This window comes from Miniopterus schreibersii (assembly GCF_964146895.1).
Source record: "Miniopterus schreibersii genome assembly, chromosome: 9".
In the NCBI taxonomy this organism is placed as follows: domain Eukaryota; kingdom Metazoa; phylum Chordata; class Mammalia; order Chiroptera; family Miniopteridae; genus Miniopterus; species Miniopterus schreibersii.
In genome coordinates, this window is record NC_138118.1 from 17442423 (window position 1) to 17455829 (window position 13407).

General features: G+C 41.5%; 1 protein-coding gene across 1 annotated transcript in view; it reads right to left on the reverse strand.

Annotated features, from left to right (window-relative positions):
• The window catches only part of SND1 (staphylococcal nuclease and tudor domain containing 1), a 419115-nt gene that overhangs the window by 349285 nt on the left and 56423 nt on the right, over positions 1-13407 (reverse strand). Inside the window, exon 10 of the mRNA XM_081146624.1 lies at positions 12389-12502. Within this exon, the coding sequence (XP_081002750.1) occupies positions 12389-12502 (114 nt within the window). The remainder of the gene's footprint in view (positions 1-12388; positions 12503-13407) is intronic.

Below are 13407 nucleotides of genomic sequence, written 5' to 3' on the forward strand. Positions count from 1 at the left end.
CAGGCACCACATAAGTGAATCTTAACAGTCTCTAAAGAATTAGAGTTTTGAAACCTTCTACAACAAAGTACAAACACCAAGGTTAAAACCTGACATCACAAATGACAAAGATTCTCTCCTTGACCAAACTCAACTCAGGCTCCTCTGAACTCTCTTTTCAACTAGGTCCTGACTTTTGGGTACCAGGTTCATCTCTGCATTATCCAGTTTGAGCAAGAATCCTGCTAAGTCAGTTCAGTCAGAATCCCCGACCCTCAGCATCTCAGCATCCTCGATGTCCTATTGGGTTCCTCATCCCCTACCATCCCCACCCCCACCATGCTCCTTGACAATAAATTCCCACTTTTTCTTACTGTATTGGGAGTTGAGTCCGATCTCTCTTCCCCACTGCAAAACCCCACTGCAGTGTTCCCTACGCATATCACAATGGTCCTGAATCGAGTCTACCTATTCTCCCTTAACAAGTGTTACGAATAACTTTTTCTTTAACACAAACACGGCAGGAGGAGAACTCTGCCCCCGCTGCCCCCCCAAGCACACTGCACAGGCTCAAACACTTGATCAAAGACAAAGACTCTACTGTAATCAGAGAGATGCCCTCTTCAAATCAACACTATCAGCTATAGACTTAGAGATCTGACCAATTAAGATATCAATTTATGTAAATTCTGGGAGTAGAAGGATACTGACCAGGCTTAAATTGTGCAAACATAGTTTTGTAGAACATGAAATTGCATTTAATAAGCAGTTTAAATGTGGATATCTAAGAAAACTAGAGTAACCAAGTTTGTTTGTTGTCAATGTTATAAATAGTGAATTCAGGTGAAAGATGCTACTCCTTCTGGCTGAACCCAAAGCAAGACAGCTAAAGGACAACAGTGAACTTCAACAATGCTAAACATTCATTTGCAGACTCATGCAGCATCCAACACATAGCACAGAGAATTTAAGAGCAACATTCAAGATGAAGGGGACATAGGGGACAGCCACATGTCATTTGCAAGGTCTGCAGCAACAAGTAAGAGAGTGACCAAATTGTGTAGGCCAGGAGTGACCTCATCATTTCAAGTTTATAAACGCCCTCTCTGCACCCCAGAAGGGGGGGGGGTAGTAGGGGGGAATGGGAGGAACCACAGTGGGTATGGGAGAGGTAACTGAAAGAAATTCAAATGAAAACTAAAGTAAGAGGAGCAGAAATCTATACTCTTACTGCTCAGATACTTCCAGAAATATTTCCAAGCCAAAACACAAAAGCAAACAAAACTTCTGAGAACTGTGAGGCGGAGAAGATAATGAGCTTGGGAGGAAAAGAACAGAACCAGGCCACAAGTATCCAAAGCTGCCAGTCTGGGATGGGCACAAGAGCAAGGAGAGAGCATGTTCCCACTTGAGCACATTCGATTATATTCCTAGACAGACAGACAAGACAGAGATATTAAACACTAACAGCTTTTGCTCTTGGAATTCATTTCTTGCTGGGTGATGAGGGTGAGAGATGAAAGGCTGTAGGATTTTATTACACTGAATTTTCAGTTTGTCAGGTTCCATCAACTACCTCAGGTATGCTGGGACTAATCTGTATCTTTTAGGATGGAGACATATCTCTCTAACAGAGCCCCAGTGACTAGTCTCTACCTGCTTTACTTTATGGATATCTAATAATACAATTGGCCCAAATGCTGTTAAAAACTGAAGCAGCTTAACGGCTTCTCGGTTGAGAAGCATACTTTTCCCTGAACTCTGATGTTACTGAGTAAGTCCATGCACCTCTAGAATAACTATAACTTGGTATGCAAACAGGAATGTCTAAATTCCTGTTTAGACTGAAAGAACCATTCACTCCTCTGAGAGAAGGGGATTGGGAAGGGGTGAGGGAAGGGGGTGTGAAGCCAAAAAGCTTTAAAAGAGAGGAGGAGGGCCCACAGAGCAATGTGTGAAGATGAGACAGAGCCTGGTTCAAATGGCAGGGTGGAATCCTGGACATTTTCCTGAGGAAATTAAACTAACGTTGAGCTGTTAGTTTAATACACACTGAAAGGAACAGCAAAGGGCTGGGATAATGTCTTTCCCCTTTATAAGAAATAAATAAGCTCTGCTTTCAGTGATGTCAAGTCTCCCTCCTCTTAAAACACAAACTGGCCTAATGATCCTGGCTGTCCCAATGGCCAAAAGCAACAAATGGAGCTGTCTGCCAATTCTCTCATGCAGAACACAGTGCCCTCACTCACAGCAGCTGCACTAAGAGGAAAAGAAGAAACTGGGCCCAATAAGAATAGGGTGGACAGTACAGGCTGCACCCCCACCCACAGGGACCAGCCTACAGCCAGGCCCTGAGGGAGCAGGCAGGCTGGAAAGGGCGCCCTGGAGACGCAGCACATGAGCAACCCCTCCACAGAGATCCACCTACAGCTTCTGCCTGGCAGTGCTTCTAAAACAAGCCCCTCCAGCTGGATAAGCAGATACTAAAGGCAGCTCCATATGAATAAGAAGTCGCTTCCTCCTCATTCCAGACCACCTTACGAAAGATAACAGCACATTAAAAAGTCCAATCTTCCTCCTGGGCTCCCTAGTAATAAGGAAATAGTCCTAGGAGTGGCGGAGGGTAGACTCAGAAAGTCAAGTGTCCGTGCGTTCTGCCATCCCCCGCCCCTAAATGATGAATGAGTAAAGCCCACCAATGAGAATGGAATGAGACATTATACCACGAACAAGTGAGTATCAATTATGTGCAGGGTAGTGACCTGGCAACAGACGTGAAGAAATGAGAAATCCACTTGACCCAAAAAATCAAACTGAGTAGGGAAGGGGAGGAGGCATTTTAAGGGAGTAACTAGAAACTACAGGATCCATTATGCAGGTTATCCAGAATCAGCAGGGCAGCAGAAGCACCCAAATTCTGGGCATCATGTCTGAATACAAAGATGCAGATGTTCAAGTAATGGGCATATTTCTGCTTAGCCTCAAGAGGGGCCAAAACAAGGATGAAGAAGACTACATCAGCTGGCTTCTACAGGAACACAGTCTCCAGAACACCTTCAGAGATAACTGAAGACACCCACCTGGGAAACAGCAATATGCCAAGGTGGCCCCCACAAACACAACCCTGAACCAGGCGAAGGCATTTGCAGCCAAAAACAGACCGATAACATACTAGATGGTAAGATTAAGGCCTAGGAAATGCAAACACCCATAAATGGGCCGCAGATTTTCAAAGGAGGGCTGAAATGAAGTGGCATAAAAAATATGCCTATGCAACAGGCCTGTCATTTGCTAGAAAAAAAAGAGAGAGCATCTGTGTCCTTCAGCTTCCCCTTCTAGTCTCAGAACTGAAAAGCTTTTTCCAAAACAGTGACATGAACTGATGCTGCTTCATCCATAATCTACAATCCAGTCTAAAGTCTACCTTGTGACCACAACACACTTACTCAACAAGATTAGAAATTTAGTTTCTAAAACTATAAACACCTTACTAATAAAAATAATTTCCCAAATCCACAGTGCTATGAGACATGAGGAACTTAAATGTTTAGATTTTGAAGTGAGCAAAATTTTCCCAGTATAAAGCTAATTAGCTCACCAACAAGTGAAACCTATAGCCCTGGCCTGCAAAAGTGCAAGGCACTGGATGACTGCACTAAACTTGCCTTGAATATAAATGCTATGCAGAAGAAAAGGTAATTTATCTAAACACAGTGTAGGTAGCTCTGCAATCAGTACCTCATAAATAAAGAGAGAAAGATGAAGGGAAAGCATTCTAATTGATTTTAAAATTAGTTCCAAGCAAAGAAATAATCTGACAACCAACAAGGTCAACAACAGTAAAAAAAATATATATAGCCCTCAGGGAAAACGTGCACCTAAAAACTTCAATGAATCAAGACACCTGAACAGCTATGAAAGAAGGCTATTTGGGAAAGCCTGAATAAAAGTAGAGGTGTTAAAAGAATGTCAATTGGGTACCTATCCGCAAAAACACTTAAAATCCTGAAATTAAGCCCTCTGGTAGACTGAACCCAACCTGCATTGTGATAACGGAATACCGTTAGAAGGAAAACCACGGCCCAGAGAGGCAGGGCTAGTCAACCCAATGGCAGCAACCAGACTAACTAGGAGAGGGGAAAAGTAAGTGTCTACAGCAAATGAAGCCATGTGTTACCTGGCCATCAGAACAAATAATCCAATTAGGAAACAAGAAAAATAGGAGTGCAAAAACTCCCTCCTTATCATACCAGTACACTAGCTCAAGTTGGAATGGCCATCAGAAGTAGTCAGAGATTAGCAACAGAATGAGAGGTAGTAAAAATGCCACTCAAAAGCAGTGTATGGATTAGGTCTTAAGCCTTAGCAGAAAAGCCTACTGTATTCACGGCACTCTAAAGATTCTAAAAAAGAAGAGGTATGAAGTTGAGAAAACCATGCCATTCCAGCCCTCCGAGTACTTTAGGCTTCACAGTGGAAAGCAGGCCAACATAAATAAATAGTACAGGTGATACGGAGTGGGAAATACTATGCGTATGGAAACATTGGCTTAAAGGTGCCTACCTTCAGAACCAGCCTAAGAAAAACGGTTACCTGAGCAGAGAACTCTGCTAAATGGTCTAAGGACAGTAAACATGATGGTACTGTCAACGTAGGAAACAACAGAGAATTACTGCAGCTCACAGGAATTGAAAAGAGGCAAGAAATATGAACACACCAGCACTAGGAAGACTTAGATAAATTGAAAATACAGAACTATGTAATGGCAATGATTAGATGAAGGGAGGAGAGAAAAAGAGATGCACTGCAAGAGGTAAATGCACCTGGTTCAGGGAAGGATTAATGCCCAAGGCCCACTGGGAGAGGCTAAAATCCCACAAAAATCATTTGAAAGGAACAGGCAAGAACATAGGAAAGGGTTTGCATTAACTAAAGGAAACAAAAAGAAAACAGAATTTGTAATAGGGAGAAGAAAGCAAATCCAAGGGAAATAGGATAGGTTCTTGCTGCCTTCTCCAGGTCTTAGTTCACCATATAGAGCAGTGGAATAAACATGTTAGGAACTCTATCTATCCAAATACCAAGTGTCTTTACCTTACCACCCTGACTCGGGACCGTCCCCCCAGTTACCTCTCCAGCCGAGGAGCAGGCTGTACCTAAATATGAATCTTTTCACAAATGATAAGAAATATACATACTGAAACCTTAAAAAGAGGAGCTAAGACCTACCCATAGTCTCCTAATAATTTTTTTTCAGTCCTCTAACAAAGATGGTTTCAAGGGTTCTTCTCAAAAATACCCAGATCAAGCAAATCTGAACCGTACAGAATGCCCCTGCCAGCACTCAGGCATATTCTGTCTTTTGATCACTCCGCTGCAGTCCCCAAATCTCCCCACTGGAAACCGGTGAAACGCTATATCCATTTCAAAGAGCTTTTGCTTCTCTCCAAGGTCCTTAATGCCAAGCTGGAGTCCCTCTCTAATTTGCTATTTGCCTTATGCTTCCATCACAAGTGCCAGATCACAGTCAGTGGGTTTATTGGTTTGCCTGCTTCTCTTAGGGACCGCATCCCCATAGCTTTCTGTTGGTATGCATCTAAGTGGCAGCATCATTTGCTTTAGGGTCCAGAGGGACCAGTCATCCTGCTTTCAGAAATCTAAACTGGAGGGAATAGGTTGAGAACCGCTTTTAATCGTGTCTAAATGGCAAAGGACCCTGGAGCCCTGTGCAACGAATGGAGTTATTAGCACCTGAAACTGCCCTGCCTCTGACAAAAAGCTCTTAAGAATCCCAGGGCATCAGTCATAATATGCCTACCTGCAGCTCCATCTACCATCAACTCCCTACATAGAAGACCCAGTGGGGTCAGGCCTGGGAACAGCTTCCCACCCCCACCCCCACCCCCACCCCAAAAGGCAGCAAGGGCACTGGGAGATTAGGCAGACTGCAGCTTTAATAAAACTGACTGTTTAGCACCCAGGTCTGAATATTTAGAGGCCTTGCTGTGAAAGAACATTTATGTGGTAAGTTCACAGGGAAGAGGCTGAAAGACAAGGTGATAGAAATGAATACAAGGTGAAAGCAAAGGACTAGGGGCTCCACCTTTGAGTTTCCATACTTACCAGAGGACCAAGCTGAAGGGTGTAGGTAGGGGTGCAGGTAGGGGTAGGGGTGTGTGTGTATGAGAGAGAGAGGGAGAGAGAGAAGCTAAGGAAAGGAGTTTGAGGGAAAAGACCCTGCAACTTTCTACACTTTCTACACTTAACACCTGGGAGTTGGGTAAATGATGTGCCTGTTTTCAAGGTAAATTTCAGCTCCTATTTCTTTGTCTACTACAATAGCACTGCATGAGCAGACTTCACGAAGGAGTAAGTCAGCACCTTCATCAGATGCCACTGTCATTAACACTGCAAGTGTAACACAAAGCCCACAGCAGCCCAGCGCAATAGAGCACTAGGTTTTCCAGTTTCACATCAAAGCCACTTGCTCTCTAGGAAGTCCTGAGACTGCATGATGTGTTATCTCCTTTAAGGCAGTATCTCCTTTAAGGCAGAAAACCTATAGCCTTTCTCCAAGACTTAGCACTTGTTTCTTTGTAGCAAACAACTGAATAAAATCAACTATACAGTCTGCCCTCCACTTTTAACCAACCACAAATCAAAAATATTTGGGAAAAGTAAAATGTTATGTTTTTGCTGACATGTACTATGTAGTCAATACAAATGGTCCCATTTGTATCGAACATGTACAGACTTTTGTTCCTGTCATTATACCCTAAACAATATAGTGTAACAATTGATTTACAGAACATTTACACTGCATTAGGTATTATAAATACTCTAGAAATAAAGTATATGGGAGGATGCAAACAGGTTATATGCAAATAGTTCACCATTTTATATAAGCATCTACAGCTTTTGGTATCCACAGCGGGCCTGGAACCAATCCCCTAAGGATCCCAAGGGAAGACTGTACCACAGGAACACCACATATCAGAGTCCAAAACAGCTCTCAGCCTGAAGTAGTTGACATCTCCAAAGAGTCAACTCTGGATTCACACTGAATAATCCAAAAGTATGGTGCCACAGAAAGAGAATCAGCAGCATCAGCCATCCAACTGTAATCTTTCTGAGGGAACCATTACATACCCTTGCTTTTAACTCCTGTCACATTTTGAACCAACAAATCAAATTCTAACCAAAATCTGAAGCATGAATTCCGGGATACTGTTGGAAAGCAGTTGCCTAGGGTGAAAACAGTTCCTTTGATCCTGCTGTCTTGTCCAGAGCCCTTCCTCTGGCTGCAATTAGAAAGTAACCAAAAAAGGGGAGTAGAAGTATACAGTTAGCCTTGGGCAAAATCCTCTTGTCTCTATGTATACTGTAAGAGAAATGAACTAATCTCTGTACAAAAAAAGGAAAATCTAATTTGCCCTACTATCTCCACAATATATAGATGTCTCAGCAGATCTATATTAGTTGATGACATGTTATCAGAGGTTTTAGGGTTTGGGAAGATAAACATTCAAACAAATCTCCCCTTCATTACGTGACAGGCAGGCCCCACTGGCTGGTCATCTGGGAGCTTGTAGGGAATTACTGCAAGCCATCTGCCTGCCCTTGAGGAAGCTCATGCAACGACTTGCCCTCCTTACCTACTCCTCCAGTTCCTTACTCTGCACCTTCTCCCACTCTGCTCAGAAAGAGCCCCAATACCATAAGCTGTCAGGATATCTTTTTCTCTATTTTAAAACCACTGACCTTCAGAAAGTGTCCAAAAATTAGACGGAAGGCAATCTCCTGAGTGTTTTATTCAAGGCCCTCCACAGTCTACCCATAGTCTCCAAATAATCCTCAAGCACTCTTGTGTTTCTGCCACTAGAAGTCCCCCGATTCCTAAACAACCTTCAACATTCTCATTGGAGAGTCTACCAGCCCTGTTCTAACTAGAACAGCAACATATTCTTGTGCACTCTGTACCTTGCTCACGGATGCCTGGCCAAGGGGACAGGGGCTGAATGGGAGCTGAAATTCAGCCTCCTTTCTGTTGTCAAACCACATGCTCTGACATGAGGCTACTCAGAGGAAGGGGAAGCCTTGTCTAATTTGTACAAGAATGCCATATGGGCTAACAGAGCTGTGGCCCCAATACCTACATCTTGACTACTTGACTGGTCTCCCCTTGTATAAGAACAGTTGGTATACAGTAAAGAATACTAGAAACCAAAGACCTCAAGGAGATGGATGCCTGCTTGTCTAGTCATTACAGACATAATTATACCCTCACTGGGATCTCCAGGTGACTTTTATTCCTACATGCATATTATAAATCTGATAACTTTATAAGATAAGCATAGAGCTGAATCTTCCATCCACTATCAGTTCTGTGAAATTCTTTAAGCAGAAAGGCAAGAACTCTGAATCCCTCAGTACAAAAAGAGACTGCTCGGGCTACATCTACAAGTTCTCATTCATCCCATCATTCACCCCCTTGGGCCTTGGTCAACAGGGGCTTACCAAAAGAAACACCGCAACTCCTTGCTGAAGATCAGTTTTCACCTAGTATGATCTCTTATAAATACAAATTACTCTCATGTTTTGTAAATACAAGCGACCAACACGAAAACACTCAAATCTAACAGTAACCATTCCAGGTTTAAAATTCTTCAAAACAAAATCTAAAAGCATGGCACATATGTTTAACATGTGGCCCCTGCTTAACTCCCTAGCCCACTTCTCTCTAGCATTAACCATCCTCTCTATTCCAGCCATACTAAATTATTTGGAGTTCATCATATGCCCCATATTCTCCCTCTTCGTAAGTATCCTGAGATGTTTACAGGGCAAGCAAGGTCTGGCCCTGCCTAGATTTTGTACCACACAGGCATCATACCTCATGCAGCATCCACAGTGGCCATCCCTTCTCTATTCCCAAACTCACCCAATTCTCATCAGTCAGAAACTTCTCACCACTTTTTACCTTAGCTAACTCCAAAGCACTCTCTCTCAAAATAGCCCTCTCAGATTAAATTCTCATAAATTCTAAACTTTGTTTCATAATATAAATGAAATTACTTGTATACTTCCCCTACTAGATTGTAATGTTCCACGAGGGTTTGGTTTACTCCCTTGCTGCATTCCCAGCACAGTATCCAGTGCAAAGTGACCCCCAGTAAATATTTACCAATGATGATGAACCCACTCATTTGAATTTCTAAATCTGTGCTGTCCATTAACAAGCCACAATCCACATGTAGATATTGAGCCCTAGAAATATACTAGAACAAATTGAGATGTCTTCCAAGTGTAAAATATACACCAGATTTAAAAGACTTAGTAAAAACTTTAAAATGAAGTAAAATACTCATTATTTCTCATATTCATTAAATGTTGAAATGTTTTTACCACATCTTTTTCATCCACTCATCTAATGATGGGCACTTGGGCTGTTTCCAGATCTTAGCTATTGTAAATTGCGCTTCTATGGACATAGGGGTGCATATATTCTTTCTGATTGGTGTTTCGGGATTCTTAGGATCTAGTCTTAGAAGTGGGATCACTGGGTCAAATGGCAGTTCCATGTTTAATTTTTTGAGGAACCTCCATTCTGTTTTCCATAGTGGCTGAACCAGTCTGCATTCCCACCATCAGTGTACCAGGGCTCCCCTTTCTCTACATCCTCACCAGCACTTGTCATTTGTTGACTTGTTGATGGCAGCCATTCTGACAGCTGTGTAGTGATACCTAACTGTCATTTTAATTTGCATCTCTCTGATGACTAGTGACTCTGAGCATTTTTTCATATGTCTCTTGTCCATCTATATATATGCCCACTTTAGAGAAGTATCTATTTAGGTCATTTGCCCATTTTTAATTGGATTTACTATGTAGCTGTAAAAAAAAAAAAGACGGATCTCTTACCCTTTGAGCGAGCATGGAGAGACCTGGAGAGTATTATGCTAAGTGAAATAAGCGAGTCAAAGAAAGACATGTATCACATGATCTCACTCATATGTAGAATCTAAAGAACAAAATAAACTGATGAACAAAACAGATCCAGAGACAGAGAAGCATGACGACAGAACAGACTGATGAATCTCAGAGGGAAGGCGGGGGGAGGGATTAACCAAAGAACTTATATGCATATATGCATAACCCATGGACACAGACAATACTGCGGTGAAGGTCTGGAGTGGGGGGTGAGTACAGGGTAGAAGGGGCCAATGGGGAAAAAAAGGGGACATCTATAATTCTTTCAACAATAAAGATAAATTTTTTAAATATTTTAAATATGAAATGTTTTGGATATATTAAATAAAATGCATTGAAATTAAATTTTTAATATAGCTACTAGACAACTTCAAATAACAAATACAGCTTGCATTTGTGGCTTACATTATATAGCTATCGGACAGTGTTGGTCTAGAGTACCTTTTCTCCAATCTGCTAATTTCTCTTCTTCTGTGAGCACTCAAATATACACTTGTTGATCCCGAGAAGACTTCCCTAGCATCCACCACAGGTGAGTTCTTCATGGCACCCTCCCACCATTGTGCTCAAACTGTATTACATTAACTTACTTCTTTATGTGATATCACATTACAATCTTCTAAAGGAATTTAATGAACAAATAAAGGAAATCATTCTTCATGACAATCAAAAGCCACATGTTGTAGACTCTTAAGAGCTAAGTCTTACTTAGAACCTTATTAAAATGGAGAAAGATTTTCAGGAGTGAAATTTAAAAGAGGGGGCGGTGGGGTGGAGAGAATGAATCTACCTTGGGGTAAAGAACAAGGGGTTCTAAAGAGGATTCTGCCTAAACTTGTACATATATTCCAACAACTTCTCATTGTCCACGAAGGATAGGGAAAATCTATCCATTACACCTTGAGGAGTTCAAAAGGGTCCCAGAAAAACTAAAAACCCTCAGTAATATTTTAGTTCTTACTCCAGAAAACCTGCTATCATCTTACCTAAGCTATAACACTCCCACCCTCCTAAAACCTGCTTAAAATTCGGCTACATAATCTCCATTAACATAATGCTTTTGGCTGATGATGAAGGCACAAAAATTAACGTTCAAGAATTTCAAAGTTGTGGTTGCTGTGGGAACCTTAATTCCAACTGCATGGCACAGATGCAGAATTGTGGACTACTCCCAATACTGATGAAATTGGATTTATATATTTACTCTGTGCAATGAGGCAGAGCTACAGTTACTAAGAGAAACTTATTTTGGCATTTCTAGGCTTTCACACATTTAAATTCTCAACCTTACCACAATACTGTTTGCTGCATTAAATTGCCTCCTCCATAGGGGAAAAAAGGGAGAAAATGAACTGATTGGCCAGACATTCAAAGAACCCATCCCGTATGTGTTTCTTATGCATAATCTGATTCAAAAGACAATTATGATATTTTTATTTTACTCTTATGGGCTGTCTGTAAACTCTCATGCAAATGAAAACAGGGCATGAATTTCAACTTGTGAATGTACCAAGTCAAGGGGACCTGCAAGACAATAGAAAAGCATATTTCACATGGACAGCACTAACTTCAACCACACTATTTAATTTGTGAAAATTGTCCAAACACTTGCCTGTGTTACTGGCTCTCACTGAGAACCCAGTTCTGTGACCAGTCAACACAGTTACACACTTTAGTGATCAGAGGAGTTGTAAAGGTACGTGTAACAACAAGACATAAAACAAAAAAAGTTCAACCTCAATCCTCATTCTCAACTTCTCGTAACTCTAATGATCAAAAGAAAATGACCTCAAAATTTAAAACAAAACTGTCTGCAGACTACCAATTTTTATAGTTTTCATCTAAGCATAACTTCTCAAAATTGAGATACCCCAATCATCCACACTGGTTAGGCAAGCACCTATGCTTCCAGAAGATCCAACAAATAGCGCAAAACTGTATAACTGATCATTATAGTTACCACTTGCAAAAGATGAGTAGGTGACCCAGAGAATATATATAGCAAAATTCATTTATTCCTACAGCAAAAACATATGGAACTATCTAATCAAAATGACCAGTAGAAACAGGACTTACTACTACGCATGTGAGATGCAGACCTTCTCTTTCCTTCTTCTCAGGGAAACAAGAGCTCCCTAAAACGCATCCACCACCTCACATATCCCAACTTCAATTCCTCTCAAGCCCCAGGGGAAGAATGGCAGCAGTGCCCACCCATAATAAAGTAGAGCAGTGAGTGTGGTTCAGGACAAATTGAGGCCAGCCCAGTAACAGCTAGGCTTCAAATATTAGAAAATACTTTGGAGATTTAAAACACTTGTCCTTTAGCATTCTCAGACATATGTACCACATTTAACTAATTCTCCAGCTTCTTCCATAGGGTTTTTTAAGAGAGGCTCCACTGCTTCCCTATTCTTACCTGTGTGTTCTCCCCCTCCAGCCTTGGTGGTCGGATGCTGGACAGGTGGATGGTCTTGTAGTCGCCAGAGTTCAGCTTCACAACAATGGCATCAGCATTCAGCACCTGCATCACCTGTGGGCATGAAGGCAAAATGTTTAAACCTGCTTCAAAGGCCCAGATATGGCAGCACACATGCTATGGAACAAGGCCCTCCCCAGAAAAGTGAGATCAATAGTTATTGAGGTAGATCTAATATCATCCATCATGAGGCAACAATGTTGGAAAAACTATACTACAACTGCCAGTCCCCAAAAGACCCGATTATGATTTTTCAACGAGCAGAGTCTATATCATTCATAAAGATGGTCAACCTTTTTTATCTTTTGCCCTGACCAAGACGTGGTTAACTACAAAGCTTACAAACTGGAAATCCAGTCTCTATATGTTATTGAAGATGTTCCTGGAAACAGGCTCTAAACTAAAATAAATCCCTATCTCAATGTGAATCTAGGAAAAGAGGCAAGAGCTGGGTTAGAAGAAGGTACCAGCACTAGATGAGAAAGAAGCAAAGTAGGATGCCCAATAGAGAGCAGAAAAATCAAAACCAAGTGAAGGGCAAAAAGAACTGTCATCTCAATGTGGAAAAGATGTTAATCTCACAGGTAGAAACAGTGAATTGCTAAAACATTACTTCAGTTACTCTGAAAGCCACCTTTTCAGAGCACTATTATGGGCATCTTTTTTTTAGAACCCCAAATCAGTGCCACTGGACTCCACTCTCAGCTAAAAATGATTAACTTCCAGTCTGAGATAAGTTACAAGGATAACTATTCAAAGGGCAAAAGTACAAATATTCCTCTGTGGAGGTTATCAGGACACTCCATTGAATGTGCACAGAATAAAATTCCATTGAAACCAGGCTAGGACCACATCAAGGTTACAACTAGAACCCACAATTCAGCCAACAGTCTACAATTCACCCAACTATACACAGAGCCTCTAGTTACAAGGCTGTTTCTTTCTTTTTCTTTCCCTTT